This window comes from Diabrotica undecimpunctata, chromosome 9 (genome assembly GCF_040954645.1).
Source record: "Diabrotica undecimpunctata isolate CICGRU chromosome 9, icDiaUnde3, whole genome shotgun sequence".
Taxonomy (NCBI): Eukaryota; Metazoa; Arthropoda; class Insecta; order Coleoptera; family Chrysomelidae; genus Diabrotica; species Diabrotica undecimpunctata.
In genome coordinates this window covers 17,549,472-17,568,046 of record NC_092811.1, presented here as the reverse complement: position 1 = coordinate 17,568,046, position 18,575 = coordinate 17,549,472, and the positions used below count along the sequence as shown (strand labels likewise).

Sequence of the window (18,575 nt, the reverse complement as noted above, 5' to 3'; positions counted from 1 at the left end):
CAAGATATTCGGAGCGGTCTGTGAGAACGGAATATGGAGGCGTAGATATAACTTTGAACTGCAGAATATCTACAAGCATACGTTTGGTGGTAAAGATATTACCACTATAATTAAGCGAAACCGCCTGCAGTGGGCAGGACATGTAGCCGGGCCCCTGAGTCAAACATGATAAAAAAGATTCTAACAGCGCAATCCGTGGGAATGAGAAGACGGGGTAGACCAAAGCTGAGGTGGATGGACGGGGTAACACAAGATGCCGAGAAGATCGGAGTCGGCAACTGGAAAATGCAAGCGAGGGACAGAATAGAATGGCGTAGAAAGCTTGAGAAGGTCGAGGCCCTCTAAGGGCTGTAGCACCAAGATGATGATGATGATGGTGATGTCATGGAGATGTCCGAAAATTTTTCTAAGTATTTTTCGTTCAAAGCGTCTGAGCTTTTCTTCGTTTGCTTTGGTCATGGTCCACGTTTCGCATCCGTATGTTATTACAGGTCTGACGATGGATTTATAGATTTTGATCTTTGAACTTTTTGTAAGATTTTTTGATTTTATGAGCGTATCCAGTGCGAATAGACAGCGGTTTGCAGATTGAATTCTGTCTTTTATTTCTTCACTAACATCGTTGTCAGCTGTGATTACGGCCCCCAGATACTTAAAACGTTGTACTCTTTCAAAATTGAAGGTGTTACATCTTGACTTTTAAGATTGTCTATTGGTTTCTAAATGTGTTTTGAGTCCAATATAGTTATTTTACCAACAGGAGTGAAATTTGAGGATATACACAGCAAAAGAAAAGGACCCCGACACTTTGGTGTACCAAGTGCAACAGGGGGGGTGGGCGGAAGAAAGAATACATTAAAAATATATATACAATTGTTAATGACGTGTTGAGGTTAAATTGAAATGGCAAACAATTTTTTATTTTATTGTGATGTCTCGTGTGCGAAGTTAGCTATAAACCGTGCAACAGTCATAAAACGAGACCGAGCAACCGCTAACCTTGTGTTTAAAGCTGACAATTAAAAACAATATAAAAAAGTTAAAACACTGAAATTATTGATTAATTTATATTTTTCTCTTCTTTTCATTAGCATGTTTCTGACAGTATGCTGCTGTATGGGATGGAGGCCTGGACCTTAAAGAAAGAGGTGAGCGATCGACTTGAAGCATTCGAGATGTGGACCTAACGAAGAATATTAAAAATAAGTTGGGTAGACCGAATAACAAATGTTGAGGTCCTCAGAAAGATGAAAAAGGAAATGGAAATCATGAATACGATTAAGATAAGAAAGTTACAATATCTCGGTCACGTTATGAGAGGGGATAAATATTTATTGCTATAAACCATAATGCAGGGAAAAATACAGGGAAAACGAAGTATTGGAAGAAGACGCATCTCCTGGCTCAACAATCTGAGAAAGTGGTATAATTGCAGTTCCGTCGACTTGTTCAGAGCTGCAATCTCAAAAGTGAAAATAGCTGTGATGATTACCAACCTTCTTAGAGGAGACGGTACCTAAAGAAGAAGACAGTATGCTAAAGTAGTACAGTGGGGCTAAGATTGGCCAAAGTACAATAAGAACTGGATTTAACTTTACAACTCAGTGTTCGCTCAAAAACTTCTACTGCCCCATGCATGTATTCATGTATTGAATATCTCAAATGACTATGGATAGTGTTTTAACTGGAAATTGTAGCAAATATACTCAGCGCGATAGTTTTTGGTGAGTTTGCTCACACAGCAACAAAAGTTAAGCGGTTTGAGAGCCTCTCGTGACTTTTTGGCCTATGTTATATAATTTGGAATATAGTTTGAATACCCTATTTTTGCACGAACTACTGGGTGGTCTTCTTTAATTACTTTATTTATACAAAAATTGTGAATGGAAACGTTTAACATATAACAGTAAATTCATAATAGTTAAAATAAGTTAAAATATAATATAAAACCAGGAAGTAAGGTTTGTATTTTATTCGGTTACGAAACAATAAAGTTTGAATGTTATTTCGGCTTAAAACGAAAGTAATCCTAGTAAAAAGTAGAACGCTTTCGACAGTTGAAGTATTTTCGTCTGTCGAGCGGTTCCATTTTGTACGTTTGGACTATTAATATAATCATTTTCGCATAACTTAGAATAGAATATGGACTGTACTTTATGAAATGCATGTGATCCAAAAAATGTGTGACGCAATTTTTTTTTGTTATTTATTAGTGAACAACCCGATTCTTCATAACGAACTTAATCTATCATTAGAATTTAAAATACGAAAGCAACAAAATATTTTTGTATTTTTATGTTGTTTGTTCAATTATTTTTCTTGTTTTTAGACAATGTCTACCATTTTTAATACCACCAATTATAATTATAGACGTTATATAAAAACACAACATGTATTCAAAATGGAAAAAAATACAAAATAATAATATAAAAGTGGCGGGGATCATCTGATGGATATTGAATGCGACACTATACACTTACTAGATCAAAACTGGTGAGAAATTGCAAGGATCTCCTTATTAAATTAACAAGATATATTAAAATTTTTTAAATGGGTGCCAAGGCATGATGCCAGGGGTTATAAGTTGTAAGTTAATAAACTGGCAAAATAAGACTAGATGAAAATTTGCTGGAAATATATTGTAATAATAAATTAAGAGCTGAACTGAGAGGCAAATATCGATATTGAGGAAATTCTTGTCGTCTTCAAAACATTTTAGATGGATCATGTACAACTCGTCTCAATGTTTGCACAAACTGTTCAAGACAAACAATATGGCCCTCAATAGTAAGTATGTGGGTATCAATATTACAGTTAAAGAATACCAGATGTTTACATCATAAAATATGCTTAAGAAAACTTAAACAAAGTGATGGTGGCTATCAAACAAAGCCTTAACATAACTGATCGACTATCAAGTAGATGTTTGCGTAAGCATCCAAAATTTAAGGAATTAAGGACACTCTGGTAATATATGAGAGCCAGAAAACAAAACTAACAATACACAAAACGATTATACTGCCAGTGTTGACAGATGGACCATCTCCACGATAGATGAGAACCTCTTTCTTATGTTTGAACGAAGACTCCTGAGAGGAATATTCGGTGATATATATGTGAAAACAGTACTTGGAGAAGGATATACAACCCGAAGATATACCACAAATACAAACAGGCATTTGGAGGTAAAGGCTAAGATGGAAAGGATATCCGGGAAGATTGCAGCAGACTAACCCTTATAGACGAGTCCTTATGCCACAGCTGGTGGGGAAGTAGACCGACAGGTAGACCAAAAATTAAATGGAGGGATGGTGTAAATGAAGATGCTAGAAAATACATACAACTAACTGGCAAGGTTGGCAATGGACCAACTAAGAATGGACAGACTAAGAAGTCACCCCATCTGTCATAAGACAATAGTGAAACTTAAATAGATAGACAATCAAAAAACTCAAATTTAGATTTAAAATAGAACAAAACTGTTAAGAAAATCTTTCAGAAGAAGGTGGAATAGACCTTGAGAGATGCCTAAAAATAAATAACTGCTTATGTTTTTGCAACATATGTGAAAATTGACAACACGACACAATCATGGGCGTAAAGAAGAAATCATCAAATGATATAAATGTCATCATTAAGAAGCTGGTGAACTTAACTATTCAAATGTAAGGTTCCACATTTTATTTAATCTTGTCCTCGATTTTGCGGATGCTTGTTTCAAGGTACTATTATATACCTTATAAAACGTTCATTAACGTTTTTTTCCCAATTGCCAAGGCAAAAGATAAGGACATGAACTCTTTACAGCTTTTTTGATAAGCTAATTAAGCAAAAAGTATAATTATCACAAGTTAAAAATAAACGTAACGACCGTTACTGTGGTTTTAGAACCCATTTTACAAAATATATTAAAGCAGAAATTATTTTACAAAAAAAAGGAAACTTTAGACAAAACCACAAGATTAATGAATAAAAGTATCGAATCGAATATTATAACGGCATAGAGATAACAAATGTCATCATTCAGAAAGAGACTTAATAGCCAGATCAGATTTGAAGATAACTTTAGCAACGATTAAATGCAGCTGGACGAAAGCCAAAAAAACTAAATGCACATGATGCAGGTGTATTTATTTCTAGTTACCCTAATTATTCAACGCGGGTCATTACCACCACGGAAAAGGTTTTTTACATTATTACCGCTATCTACATGCCTATATTGTGTTAGATTATCTGATAAATCAATTTTACATAAAAGTGGCTTCTTATTCATTATCTTATCTAGCAAAAACTGCCGGTAATGTTATAAATAATTACATACCTTTACTAATTCCCTAAAGATGAAAATAAAATCTTCCAGAAAGTCCGGAACGGCCGCTGGAGTTTCCTCGAAATTCATCTTGATTATTATTAAATTATTATCACAGAAAAATTATACAATTATTGCACGGTTGAGAATAATGGAAGCACTGCCCACGCGATATCAGATGCACGTTTTTGCCAAAGCCGAAGGATTCGCGCTTTGCCCAAATCGGCCACCGCGTTTGACTGATATGCGACCGCTTGATCTACCGGTTAGTCGAGCAATGCCGATCACCTAGCTGCCATCGCCAGCGAGGTGCTGTTTCGAGTGGGGTTCGGACCGTGAGACAAGCCCACAGCTGTCGCGAATGAAATTTCTGTATAAACTGCTTGTCTTGCGGCGATGTTGTCAGTTTTATAGACTTATCTTATCGCAGAAGTTGTCGAGGGGGTAATTAATGGATTAGAGCAATTTGAGCACAAAGATCATCGATAAGTTCGTGATTTTCGATCGTTCTTTTCAAATTAATTAGTCGATATCGCTTTATTTAATTTAACCCGACTTGTGTGGAACGGCCTTTTGACACTTGGTGACGCAAATTGTCTTTCAATCATTCGGGTGTCAAGGATTTAGAAACATGCTCTCATGGTACATTTTCATTATGTCTGGCGTGTTAGTTACATTTCCTTGTTATGATACATATTATGCATTGCATTATTTTGGTTTGTGGTATTATTCATTACCTTCATGTACTTCTCATAGCAAATAATTCGGTTTTGTCCTATATTTGTTTTCCCTGTTATTGATGCAGGAATGAATACCTATCGTACTGGCTGGTTTTGAAGACCGCGGGACGCAGCGATTAAGAACTGATTGAAAAATGTAAAATAACTGCTGTACTTTTAGGATTTTTAGGGCCGCAAATTTCACTTTGTAAAATGTGCAAACATAGAGCAGTTTTATCAGGAAAATAGATGTGTGTATCAGATCAGTGGAGGACGAGTATGGCAATACTAATGCACAAGAGAGGGAACAGGAAAGATCCTACCAATTACCTTGCTGAGGACAACTCCCTAACTTTAAATACGAATCTTGCCAATGAAATAAGAGCTGGTAAAATTCCTACCCATAGAGGCGAATAAAACCAGCTCACTAAACCGTATAGGAATCTGCTGATACGTAAGAATCGTCTTCTTTGTGATTTAACAGTGTGTAATGCCTGCCGAACCATAAAGTCATTCCCAAATTTCTAAAACTCAAACACCATACTTCTTCTTCTTTTATCTATCAATACAAATATCAATATTATCAATATCTTGCCATCTATTCATTCTTTCAATGTACATCCTATAATATGGGACAGTTTCGACCGTATCAATACACAGACACTTTCGAACCTTAGAAGCGAAAATAAGCGCATCTTATTGCCGAACAAATTCCAAACCTACAACTTTAAAACCCACCACAGTGGTTCACAACTTTTCTGATACCCCTATTTCGACCGTTGCCACTCACGCTCCAGTTTACCTTCCGAAGATGCTGTTTGTTTAAGGAAAGTCTAATCCAAAGAATATTGCAATAATAATCTAAAAGCATCAGCATACGTAGTTCAGCATAGTTGAAAGAGTTACGTCCTACAAATATTTAGGGGTTTGCTTCACTGATACTAATGACCAGACACGAGAAATCAAGAGGGAATAGAGATAGCGAGACAATCGTTTGTCAAAATGAAAAAGTTTCTATGCAGCCGGGACATAAATATAAACTTAAGAACGAGAATGTTAAGGTGCTATGTTTTCTCCGTTCTGCTGTACGGCATGGAAGCCTGGACACTGAAAAAGATAAACATCAAAAACATTGAGGCAAACGAGATGTGGTGTTACAGGAGAATGTGGAAAATACCATGGACAGAAAGAGTAACAAATCAAGATGTTCTGCTGAAGATGGGGAAGGAATGCGAAGTCATAAAAACCATACAAACGAAAAAACTGGAATATCTGGGCCACATAATGAGAGGAGAAAAGTACTCTCTGCTTAGACTCATAATCCAAGGAAAAATCTCGGGAAAGAGAAATGTGGGACGTAGGAGGACTTCCTGGTTGCGAAATTTAAGGGAGTGGTATGGGTGCAGTTCAATACAGTTGTTCAGAACTGCAGCCAACAAAGTGAAGATTGCTGTGATGGTAGCCAACCTCCGATAGGAGACGGTACTGCAAGAAGAAGAAGATCAGCATACGAAGAGCTAATTAAACTTTGCAAACAAGTTTATCCAGAAGCCAACAAAGATTATGTGACCAAAAAGATCCAAACGTTTCGTGGGTCATTCAGAAAATAGATAAAAAAATGTAACGAATCTAAAAGAAGCGGTGCAAGTCAGGATGAAGTTCACATTCCAACTCTTTGTTATTATGACTTGTTCCTGTTCACAAAAGACCAGGAAAAACCAACACCAAGTATCAGTAACATGGAATCGGATTCAGATCAAGAGGACAATGAAATGGGATCTACCGAGGAAAGAGTTGAGAAAGAAAACAATTAAGATAATGAGACTTAATAGGTAAAATAAGTATATTTGATTTTTTATTATTTATATAAGCTAAGATTTTCCTTTTTTTTATCATCTCATCCTGCCACTGAACCTTTCCTTCGAGATAAAGTAATTTACGTAGTTTTCCCGATTCATTTTTGCCGATTCTGTAGAACCTCTATTCGTAGTAGACTTTACACTAGACTTTAGGCAAGTTACACAATTCAGTATTCAGTTCTCCATGCTCTCTCAATTTGAAGCAAATGAACGTATTTAAATATAACACCAACAAAATGCATAAGCCAGTCTAAGACCAATAACGACATGCCTTAGAAACAAGACCCGTTACAGCCTAAACGCAAAGGCTACTGGAAACGACAGAGATGAGAGTACTGAGAAGAATTACAGGAAATACACTGAGAGATCGAAAGAGAAGTGAAGAGATTAGAAGAAAATGTACAGTGTATAAATGAATGGACACAAAATAGAAAAAAATAATGGAATAACTCCTCCTCAGTCCTAATCCCTTTTGGGATGTGGTGACACCATCAGGCCTTTACAGTTTTTTCACGATTTCTCTCCATCTTTCTCTGTCCTGGGCTAGTTGTTCGGCTTCATGTAAACCTTGGTTAATCAGTATTTTTGTTTGATCTACCCAGCGGCTTGGAGATCGTCCCCTAGGTCTCTTTCCTTCAACTCTACCCTCGACTATCAGTTTTTCCATCGTACCTGTTCTTCTAGCAATGTGTCTAAAATACTGCAAATATCTCTGTTGTATTTGTTTAAGCAATATATCCTTTACTTTAAGTTGTTCTAATATCGATACGTTAGTGCGATGATCAATCCAGGATATTCTCAACATGCGGCGGTATACCCACATTTCAAAAGCGTCCAGTTTATTTTTATCCGCTTTCTTTAAGGTCCACGTTTCGGATGCATATGTCGCTATGGGAAAAATGAGCGCCCTTACCAGCCTTAGTTTTGTGAGTATTGTTAAGCTAGAATTTTTCCAAATTGCTACCAGTTTCATCATAGTTGTTCTAGCAATAGTCAGCCTTCTACGCATCTCTCTGTCACATCCTTCGTCATTTGTTATTAGGGACCCCAGGTATATGAAACTATTTACTACTTCAAAGCCCCCAACAGACGTCTCATTATGTCTTCCATTTCTTCTTGATTTGCCGTGATTATTAAAGTGTCATCTGCGCCAGGAGATTTTCTATTTTTCAACTTTTTGATTGCCTTTTCTACCTCTAACTTTATAATGTTTGGTTCTCTCTCTGCAATGAACTCATCGTGATTTGCATTCTGGGGATCAACTGCATATAGACTTTGACAATATTTTCTCCATACCTCCGCAATCCCTTTCTCGTCATTTGTAATATGTTGGTTTTGATCCATTATTATTTGTGTGATTGGTTTAAATTCCCTGGATAGATGTCGGACTGTTATATAGCTCATGGGATTCATACCGGTTTGCATGTCTCTCTAGTTCTTCGCATTCCTCCCTACACGCTCTTTTAATTTCTCTATTTAACCTTGCTAATTCGTTTTTGTTGCTGTCGTTTTGATATATGAGAGATTTGATTTTCCTTCGCTCTTCGAGAAGTTGCAGCGTTCTGTCTGTCATCCAGTGATTTCTTTTGATTTTTTTTTTTTGGTTCTGGTTCTTTCTACAGAGATTTCTATGACATTTCTGAAATCTTTCCACATTTCTTCTGGGTTGTCTTGTGTGTTCAACATACTAGTTTCCTTTAATGCATCTCTAAATGTTTTCGGATTTGAAATCTCCAGCCTGTTTTGATTTTGGTGCGGCATTGTTCTTTTTAGCTTCATCTTGAAGCAAGGCCATAACAATTTATGATCGGATCCACATTCAGCTCTTGGTCTAGTTTTTACGTTTGTAAAACATGTCTTCCATCTGTTTCTAATCAATATGTAGTCGATTTGGCTCTTGTATTCTCCATTTGGGCTGGTCCAGGTCTTCAACGACGGGCATGATGTTTGAACATTGTGTTTACAATGGCCAAACTGTTTTCGGTTGCAAAATCTATTAAACGTTCGCCTCGGCTGTTCCTAATACCTAATCCATAGTTTCCTACATTTTGTAAAATTTTGAAAAATGTGTGACGCAAAAATACATTTTGGATGTTATCATTTCTTGTTTCTCCTACCTTAGCGTTAAAATCGCCCATGATTATGAGTGATTATTTAGATGGAATATTTCTGATTGTGTCTTATGGATATCATGGAATAACTACACAAGCAGAATGGAGGAGACCCGTGTCGAAAAAAGAGATGTCACCAATCGGCAGAAGAAGTATCGGACGACCGCGCAAAAGATGGAGTGACAAAGTTCCATAGAGGTATTAATCTGCCAATGAACAAGCAGAATTGCTTATAAATGGGAAGAAGAAAATGCATATACCAATAAACGATACTCGTTATAGCAGCAAATAGTTTTGGTAACAAATTGTGTAGGTTGCACTTTAGCCCAATAGAACGATAGCATTCGCTATCGAAAACGATGTCTTCTTTGACTACAGCAACGACAAGAGTATTGATAATGGCGGAGCAGCCTGCAGCCCTAAGACTAAGATATGACTGTCTTGTTCGGCCGATGGAACGACTCTCCCTTACTCATGTATGGGTTGAATTGATGTTACGTATGGGCGATAATTACCCAAGCGATCTGCAATTTTAACGAAAGACACTCATTTCTCTATGGTTCATTGTTAACATACAATGTATGAATGAAATGCCCAATTCATTGCAACATTGTTTAACAACCGTCTAATTGTTCAATAGTGCCTGTGTTTTTGTAAGCGGAATCTTGGCTAACTATACGGGGAGAATCAAAAACAAAAAGTCTGTTAATATTTTAACAATTTTTATATACAGTTGCGAAACTGCAACAACCTTGCCATGATGGTCGAACCGAATAGGCACTACAAGAAGATGATGCAAATGGCATTTTCCCATATCTTGCCCTGAAGCCTGCCTGTTCTTTGGGCTGATAGAAATTAACTTTAGGTGTTAGTCTCTTCGTCAAGATTTTCATAAAGAGTTTGTACATATGTGTAAGAGACTGATGGGTATATAATTTTCTAATTTAGTAGTATCACGTTTTTTGTATAGTATAAGACCGTATAAGTATATCAACGCATTGTTCCAGTCTTTTATATTACTCATGTTTGTATACCTACCGAAACAATCAACAAACATAAGTCATTTACACTTACCTAATTAAACAACAACTGTCGACATTTTAAAACCATTAGATACAATATCAAGAATGCATAAAAAACAAGAAAAACTAAACCTGTTTAAGTGAACTAATAATACCCTGTCGTTGATTACCTAAAAATCCTATTAACTTGCTTTTGCTACTTAGGAAGTTTATCGGTTTAATGATCTATTAATGTAGATTAGTATAATAGATTTTCGGATTACGTGAAATGGGAAAATCCAATTTATTTTTTTTATGAAAACTTATGCTATAAATAAACAATGTCTACCAATTGCAGATAAAAGTTGTAGTTTTTTAATAACGTTAATCGATTTGTACAAAAATGTAGTTTTGATAATGTTAATAATTATTGATTAGACCATAACCCACGAATCGCTAATGTCACGCTTAAGCTTAAACTCATTAGAAAACCTCAAAGAACTGAAAAATTAGATGTAAGAAAACTGAAAGAAGCTGATATAAAAAACAAACTCCAACAGAAAATATACGAAAACTTTTATAAATTAGATACTAACACCTACGAGATAAATCAACAATGGGAAACATTAAAAAACTGCCTTCTCGTTCCATGCAAAGATATATTAAAAAAACTGATAAGAAAGAGAGACAACTGGATGACCGACGAAATACTCGGCAGAATGGACCAAAGAAGACAAGCTAAGAACAAAGATAGTCACAATTACAAAAACATTAGCAATGAAATCAGAAACATGATACGAGAGGCAAAACACACTTACTATGAGGAAAAATGTAGAGATAGAAGATCTTTAGAACAAATACGACTTATTCAACCTACATAAAAAGGTTAAAGAAATTGCAGGGCTGCAAAAAAGAAACCACAATACAACTCTTCATATCCCATCAATCCAACTATTCAGAGCGGCAGCATCTAAGATCAGAATAGCCATGATGATTGCCAACCTCCTTCGCGGAGATGGTATGTTAAGAAGAAGAATTATTGATCATTGTGTACTATTATATTATCAGAGATTTAAGGACTTTTTTTGATTTAACTGGTTCCATTTGGATATGCAAATCTTTATTCATTTATCGGCTCACTATTTTTTACGCTATATAACTAGTATAAAGTAGAACATTTTTGTTCTTAACAAAAAAATTTAAGGTTCAATAATTTTCTCAATTAAACTAGACCTTCAATTTAAACTAGTTTTGTCTGAGGAATTAATAAGTAATGAGACTGTAATTTAGATATACTTGATAGAGGTATATCCTACTTTTGTGTTTTTCTGGTTCAATCGATTGAATAAAGAACTTTATTAAAGCGTTTTTTCTTAGGTCAAGAAATATAAATGACCGATGTATTTTTAAAATATCTAAATTTTTATAAACTATATCATAAATTCTTATACAAAACTGAGAAAACAAGATATGGATCATCATCATTAGCCCGTTTTAAGTCCAGTGCAAGACATAGACCTTCCCTAATTGTATAGAGTGCACGGTCTTGTGCAGTAAGGATCCAATTTTTTGTACCTTTCGCGAAAAATCTTGCCATCGTGCAGGTGCCCTTCTGCTTCACTTATCGGCTCTTTATCTACATTCGGTTAAATTGAGTGTTCACCTTCCATCCATGATCCTTGCTACGTGGCCAGTGCATCTCCATTTTAGTCTGCAAGCTCTTTCTACAACATTTGTAACTCTGATTATGTTTTGTAGGTCTTCGTTTCTGATAAAGTCTTTTATTGTTACTCCTATCATTGAACGCTCCATCCTTATTTTCGGGAAATTGTTAGATTTAAATCATTGTTTTTTGTTAGACACAGTGTTTCCGCACCGTAGGTCATCACTGGCAGAACACACTGATCAAAGACTTTCCTCTTCAGTATGTTATCGTGCTTAAATACTTTATAACAACTCCACTATGTTGCCTATCCACATCCTATTCTTCTTGATACCTCAACTATTTGGTTGCTTTCCCTATTCTAATTTTGTGTCCAAGGTATATGTATTCACCTACACTGAAATCGAAATGATGGACGATGAAGGTGAAGGATTTAACGCAAGTTCAAGTTGTCGCAGTTGGTTGTTAAAACCAGTGCCAATAAAACATACACAAACACACACAATGTGGAGAAAAGGTATCTGCTGATCACGATGCTGTAAATGTTTTTAAAACTGAAATGGATGACAAGAGAAATCATACGATTTCCTACCTGGCGAAACCGAATTCAAATTTTTACCACTGTGCCTTCTACAACAAAATCTAATACCGTCATTATGTGAAATGGATGAGTTATTTTCAAACTACACTAAAGATCAAATTTAAAACGCAGATGAGACTAGATTAAATTTCAAAATGCTGCCCAAAAAATCACTTAAATCAAAACATGAACACAGTGCATTGAATCTAATTGTAGTAATGCAGCAGGAACTTACCGATTAAGGCCTATGTGTGTTGGGAAATAAACAAACCAAGAGCTCTAAAAGATGTTTCAGAAAAAGCTCTTGCAGTTTTTTATAGAAGCCAAAAAAGCTCATGGATGTCGTCCACTTTCTTTTCAGAATGGTTGGAAAATGAATTCATCACAAGTGTAAAATCCTTATTAAAATTAAAAAATCTTCCCTTCAAAGCATTGTTACTTGTTGGACATTCGCTAACTCACTCTCAAAATCTACAAAATGGTAACATCCTGCGCAGATTTTTTCCAGAGAATGTCACGAGCTTAAGTCAGTCGTTAGACCAGGGAGTAATAGACATTATATAGGAGCATTCTTAAGGCATCTGTTATTACAGGAGACGAATGAATTAAAAAGCGTTCCCGAAATTTTCAAATCTTTAACAATGAAACATGTTGTTTATTGGTGTGCTGAGTCATGGGCCAAGGTCAAATCTTCATCATTGGAAAAATGCTAGAACAAATTTTTTGATGGGATTTTGATTGACGATCCTGAAGAAGAAAATATTGAAGAAATGACTGAGAAATTGAAAATTTAATAAAAAATTTGCCAGGATGTGACGAAATTAACCAAGAAGAGATACGTGAGTGGTTAGCAGCCGATGACTCAGAAAGTGAATTCCTCGACAAGGACATCATTTATATGGTTCTTTATCCAGACAACTGAGCGTATCAGACAACGAACATGATGGGCACAATGCCGACGAAATTTTCAATTCCTTAGAGGTAAGAATTTTATACAGTAGGGATAATTGGTTAGGGACATGACTAGGTTCTTATTTTTTGTTGTTATTGAATAACGTTTTGTCCTTTTCAGATTTCTTTACCTTTCGTCGAACAATTGAATGTGAGGCAAAACCTAATGACGTTCTGCAAATTAAATGATGGAGAGATATAGTTGCAAAACATCGTTGTCCAAGGAAAACACAAAAGAAAATAGATTTCTTTAAAAAAACACTCTAAACGTGTTCATTTGCCCTAATTTATTGCTTTATTCTGTATTTGTGTGTGCTGTTGGTTTCTTTTGACTGTGGACTTAATCCATTAGCCGAACTAAGATTACTCCTATAATTATATCTCTTATACTCATTATAGTCATTATATTTATGAATAGTTATAACCTATTTGATAATAATGATATACAATAGTAATTCACACATATATTATACAGGTACCTACATATATATTTTGGTGAGCGTTTTTTTTATTCTATACTAAATACTAATACTACTAATAACTATTACATTATATATACATATATACACACATATATACATATATACACATATATATACACACATATAATACACACACATACATATATATTTTTTTAACACAGCGCTAGGGCATAAACCCGGTTCAACACCTCGGAGGTTTAGGCCCTCTTTGTGTTTTTTTTTATTTTTTTTTATTTATTCTTTTTTTTATTTCTTTTTTTTTACCTCTTTTCGCAATAAAATTTCACAAATTTTAGTTTTATATTAATAATGTGTTTAATTAGGATCTCATAGATACTTTTATCTTTAGTAGCCATCAAAGCTTGTAGATTAAAAGGTTTTCTTATATATTGTGTAATATAAATTTGATCTATAAAATAATCTATTTCTTTTTTTTTAATTTACAATCTAATATCATATGTTCTGCGGATCCTAATTATCCACATTAACAACAGTTTGTGTCTGACAGTCCTATTTTATGTTTATGTTGTGGAACTAAGGTGTGGCCAAACCTAAGTCTACATAATATGATATAAATACCTTGTTGCCTTGATAGTCACTAAACCAGCTTTTAGATGGGATCTCTGTTTGGATAGTTTTATAATACAGTCCCTTTTTGGAATTAATATACCATTCTTTCCAGTTGTTGATTTTGTTAATATTAATATAAGCATAGGCGTCATTTAGTGTTAACTTATATTCATAGTTAGTATCTAATTCTGTAGCACTCTTTGCTAGTTTGTCTACAATTTCATTATTTTTCAAATTGTAATGGGCTTTTATCCAACAGAATGATATTTCTTTACCTTTAGATTTAAGTCCAATAAAGTTTTTTATTATTTCTATAATGATATGATTGTAATGTTCTGTCCACTTCTCCAATTTAGTTAGAGCACTTTTGCAATCTGAAAGTGTCACGAATCTATCATTATTGGTGATCGTTGCTATGTACTGCATTACTCTTAATATTGCTATTAGTTCTCCTGTAAATACCGTGGTATCTGTATCTAGACCTATTCCTTCTCTGTATTGTGTTTTAGGGTCCCATATAGCAGCAGCAACTTTAGAGTTAATTTTTGATGCATCTGTATAAATTTGGTAATATTTTGGGTAACATACTATTTCTATATCTGTATTAAACATAGAGTTCCTTAGATTCACCGGGAAACTCGAGTAATCTCTCATATAAATTGGCTGAATATTAGGAATACTATTTAGATATATTTGAAATATGGGTGATATTCTTGATGTGTATAATTTATTTTTAAATTGGCGCAAGTTGTTGTAGGTTTCAACAAGTAGTAAAGTAGATTTTTTCTGCCAGTATTCACTCGTTAGATCATGTATAAAAAGTTTTTGACACTTATCCACTATTAAACTCTCTTTAGCAATGGTTTTAATTATAAACTTTTCGCATAGACTTTCTCTTCTTAAATGAAGTGGTGCTTATTAGAGCTCCGATACATAATCGAAGGCATTTATTTGATAACACTTCTACTTTTTTTAGGTGAGTTTTGGCTGCTTGGTTGTAAAATTATTCTGTATTTACATATTAAAGAAAACATTACGAAATCACCTCATAGTATTTTTTAATACCAACTTTAACCACGAATACTATGTAATTTGATACAAGAAGGATAAAAAAAAACAATTTATTGTTATAAACGAAATTACGTTATTATATTATAGTACGAAACAAATTAGAGAACTGACAGAGCTTAACTGAAGAGCGTCAACAAAGATAGAGAACTGCTAAAGACAGTTAAACATCGAAAAATGTCTTATCTGAGACATATAGTAAGGGAAAGTCGATATAAAATATTACAACTGATCCTTAAAGGCAAAATAGAGCGCCGTAGAGGTGTAGGAAGAAAACTAGTTTCTTGGTTAAAAAACATTCGTGAACAGACTCAGATATCAAATGCAGGACAATTATTCCATATTGCAAAAGATCGAGAAGCCTAAGAATAACCCAGAAGTTATTTTTAAATGACATTCTTGTTATCCGAAATGCCCCCCACCCAATTATTTCGGTTAAGGGAGGTTTTACTGTAGAACCAAAAATTATATCTAGAATTCCATTACATGCTTCATTTTTGGTACCTTTTCTAACTGACTGTCTATAACCATTTTATGTAATGGTAACTTGTTTTTAAAAATCTTTTGTCAAATATCTCACTTTACACAATAATACACGATTTAAATTCAAACATTCAACTGCAAATTATTATTTTGTTTTAAATGACGCAAACGCAGATGATTGGGAGTTAAGATAATGGTATATTTTTACACTGTATACGCACATTCCTCTAACTGATTACAACTAAACAAAAATATGTTTCTTTTGTTTCGATAAAAAGAACATTACTTAAATATGGTTTTCCAAAAATTCTTAATGTATTGTTATTAGAGTCGTAGTTTTGTTCTTTAAAATGTGATTTTGTATTTATGTAAAATATTTTGAGCACAAAATTTATATTTTTCAATATTATTTGTACGATAGATGTCGAAATATTCTAATTATTTCGTGTGTGTACATGAACACGCACAACAAACAAAAACCATACACAAACAAATACAACGTTTTATAACCAAGTAATTCACAATGTACACAGCAAAGCAGTTGTCAATTTATCAAAAATGTTAGTTAAACGCAACAGAGAACCAGATGCTCTCAAAAGGTCTAAATTATGCTATAACATGTTCATCTAAACTATAAATCCGCAATACCACAATGGTAAGGAAGAACTCTCAAAATATTAACGCCATATTTTTCCGCAATTGTTTCAATTTTGTGCTTGTCGTAGTCGTCTCTAAATGCGGCCGTAGTATCCAGTAATTCACTTTTAAGGAAGAAACTGTTCTTTTCGATCAGCCAATCCTTGATTTGCCTTTTGTTATACAATTTTTTCGGGAAATGGTATGAAGGGTTATCCAAAACGAAAACGTTTTCTTTGTCTTTCGGCAAGTTTGGAATTAACGTCTTCTCAAACCATTTTTCATATAGATCCCCGTCCATTTCGTCATGATAATCAGCGGTTTCCTTCTTGGCCAAGAAAGTTAATTAGACCCAGGCCATAAAACCAGTTTCGCTTCCAGCATAAAGAAGAACAAACCGAGGAGCTCTTTGGGTTGAAGCTTTCAGTCCAGTCGAGAGCCCCTTTATGAAGGCATCTTGTGGATTCTTGATCGTTGTGTCCCTTTATTCCTTTTTGACTGAAGCACCGATGTTAATCCAAGACTCATCGGTATAAGCAAGGTTTACATTATCCTTCTTTCTCAATGTTTTTATTTGTCTGAGGTATTTGTGTCTCCAGGATATGATATCTTTTCTTTCCATCATAATCGAATCTCGACCTCTTTTACCATATTCAAAATCCATGTCATTCAGTAGGCTATGAAATGTGGTTTTTGAAAAAGCTGGTAGGTCCTCATAATCCTTCACTCTGTTCATTATGCTGTCGACGGTTGGTGGTATGTTTTCCAAAAAAAAATCATAAACAATTTTCCTTATTCGAGATTTTACTCCCTTATCGTACGTATTTTCACGTGAATTGGACTGGAAACTGTTTTTCTTCCTTTTTTGTACCTGTTTCAGTTCGGCTTGCTGGGCGTCTTCGCGGCTGTCCTAAATTTTGCGAACACTCACACCGCACATTTTCGAAACTTTTTCCACAGTTATAGTCAAGCTGTCACCGTTTTGTAAGTTCAGATGATAGTTCAGTACATTTAACACCACACGTTTTACTTGCACACTAAAAGTCATACCCTGTTTGAAATTCACGACAGATACTAGCAACGGCTCCATGATGTAGGTACTTTCATCTGCTTAGAAAATGAAATAGAACTGAGATTTCATAGTTTTGCCAACAAGTTTTTGGTCTAATGGCCAGTACCCAAATCGACAAAGAGACATGTTTGTTTTGTGTGGACAATGGGGATTAAAACTGATTCGCTTCTCCTAATGACTTTATAATGATCTTTATTTACCAAAGAATGTGTTTACAGTTGAAGCTATTGAAAATTGATAAATAAAGATATGCTATCAACAATGAGTTTTTGATATATTTGACTTTTTTTATAGTATTGTTCTTCATTTTATTGTTTAGTTGGACAATGTAACTCTATTATTTATACATCTATGACTGAATCATGCCTTTCTAAGCGATAATATCTTACCAAAATCCTATTTAATTGTATGCAAGCAATTAGAAAAAACCAACTCTGCAACAATATCACGTTTTGTACAAGAATAAATATCAAAATTTTTTCTTCCTGCGGCTGTTCCTACTCATAAATTATTGCTTGTTTATATCCGATCCTGCACCATATATGGTCAAGGTAGGACAAAATTTAAAAATATATTATACCAACTTAATACACGTTACTTGTTAAGCACATGGAATGAACAGAGCGACGCAAGAAATAGTGATATTATGTATAAAAAAGTATTCCTCAAATCTCTTATAAGAATTCAACTTTATAAAGAAATGCTTCCAAATATTCCTCTTCCACCAGAACATGATGGGTAACATGGTTGAAAGCAGCTTTTTTCTTTTAGGACTATTTCGTAGATTTAAAAAATATCATTGACGCTTTAACGGATGAAAGTTCCCAATCTCTGCTAGACATCATCATTTCTCTCTACAACTCTATGTGAGTCTTGGCCGCGTTTAGTATTTCCCTCCATTCCGCCTGTATGCCGTCTGGACCTGGGGCTTTATGGTTTTTTAGGGACGAAATTGCGGACTTTACTTCAGCTAGTGTGGGCCCTGGTATGTCAGGTTCGGCTAACTGGTACTGTCTTTGTTGTCCTGTCGTTTTGGGTAAATCTTGGGCTGTTGGTCGTGTTGCCCTTCAT

At 34.7% G+C, this 18,575-nt stretch overlaps 1 protein-coding gene across 3 annotated transcripts in view; it reads right to left on the bottom strand.

Annotated features, from left to right (window-relative positions):
- The window catches only part of SCaMC (Short Calcium-binding Mitochondrial Carrier), a 180,131-nt gene that overhangs the window by 35,001 nt on the left and 126,555 nt on the right, over positions 1 to 18,575 (bottom strand). The window contains exon 1 of one of the 3 annotated variants that reach the window (XM_072542843.1): positions 4,322 to 4,686. The exons of the other annotated variants lie outside the window; for them this stretch is intronic. Coding sequence (XP_072398944.1) covers positions 4,322 to 4,399 — 78 coding nt within the window. The 5' untranslated portion in view covers positions 4,400 to 4,686. Of the gene's footprint in view, positions 1 to 4,321; positions 4,687 to 18,575 lie in introns of those variants that run through there. 3 annotated transcript variants of the gene reach the window in all.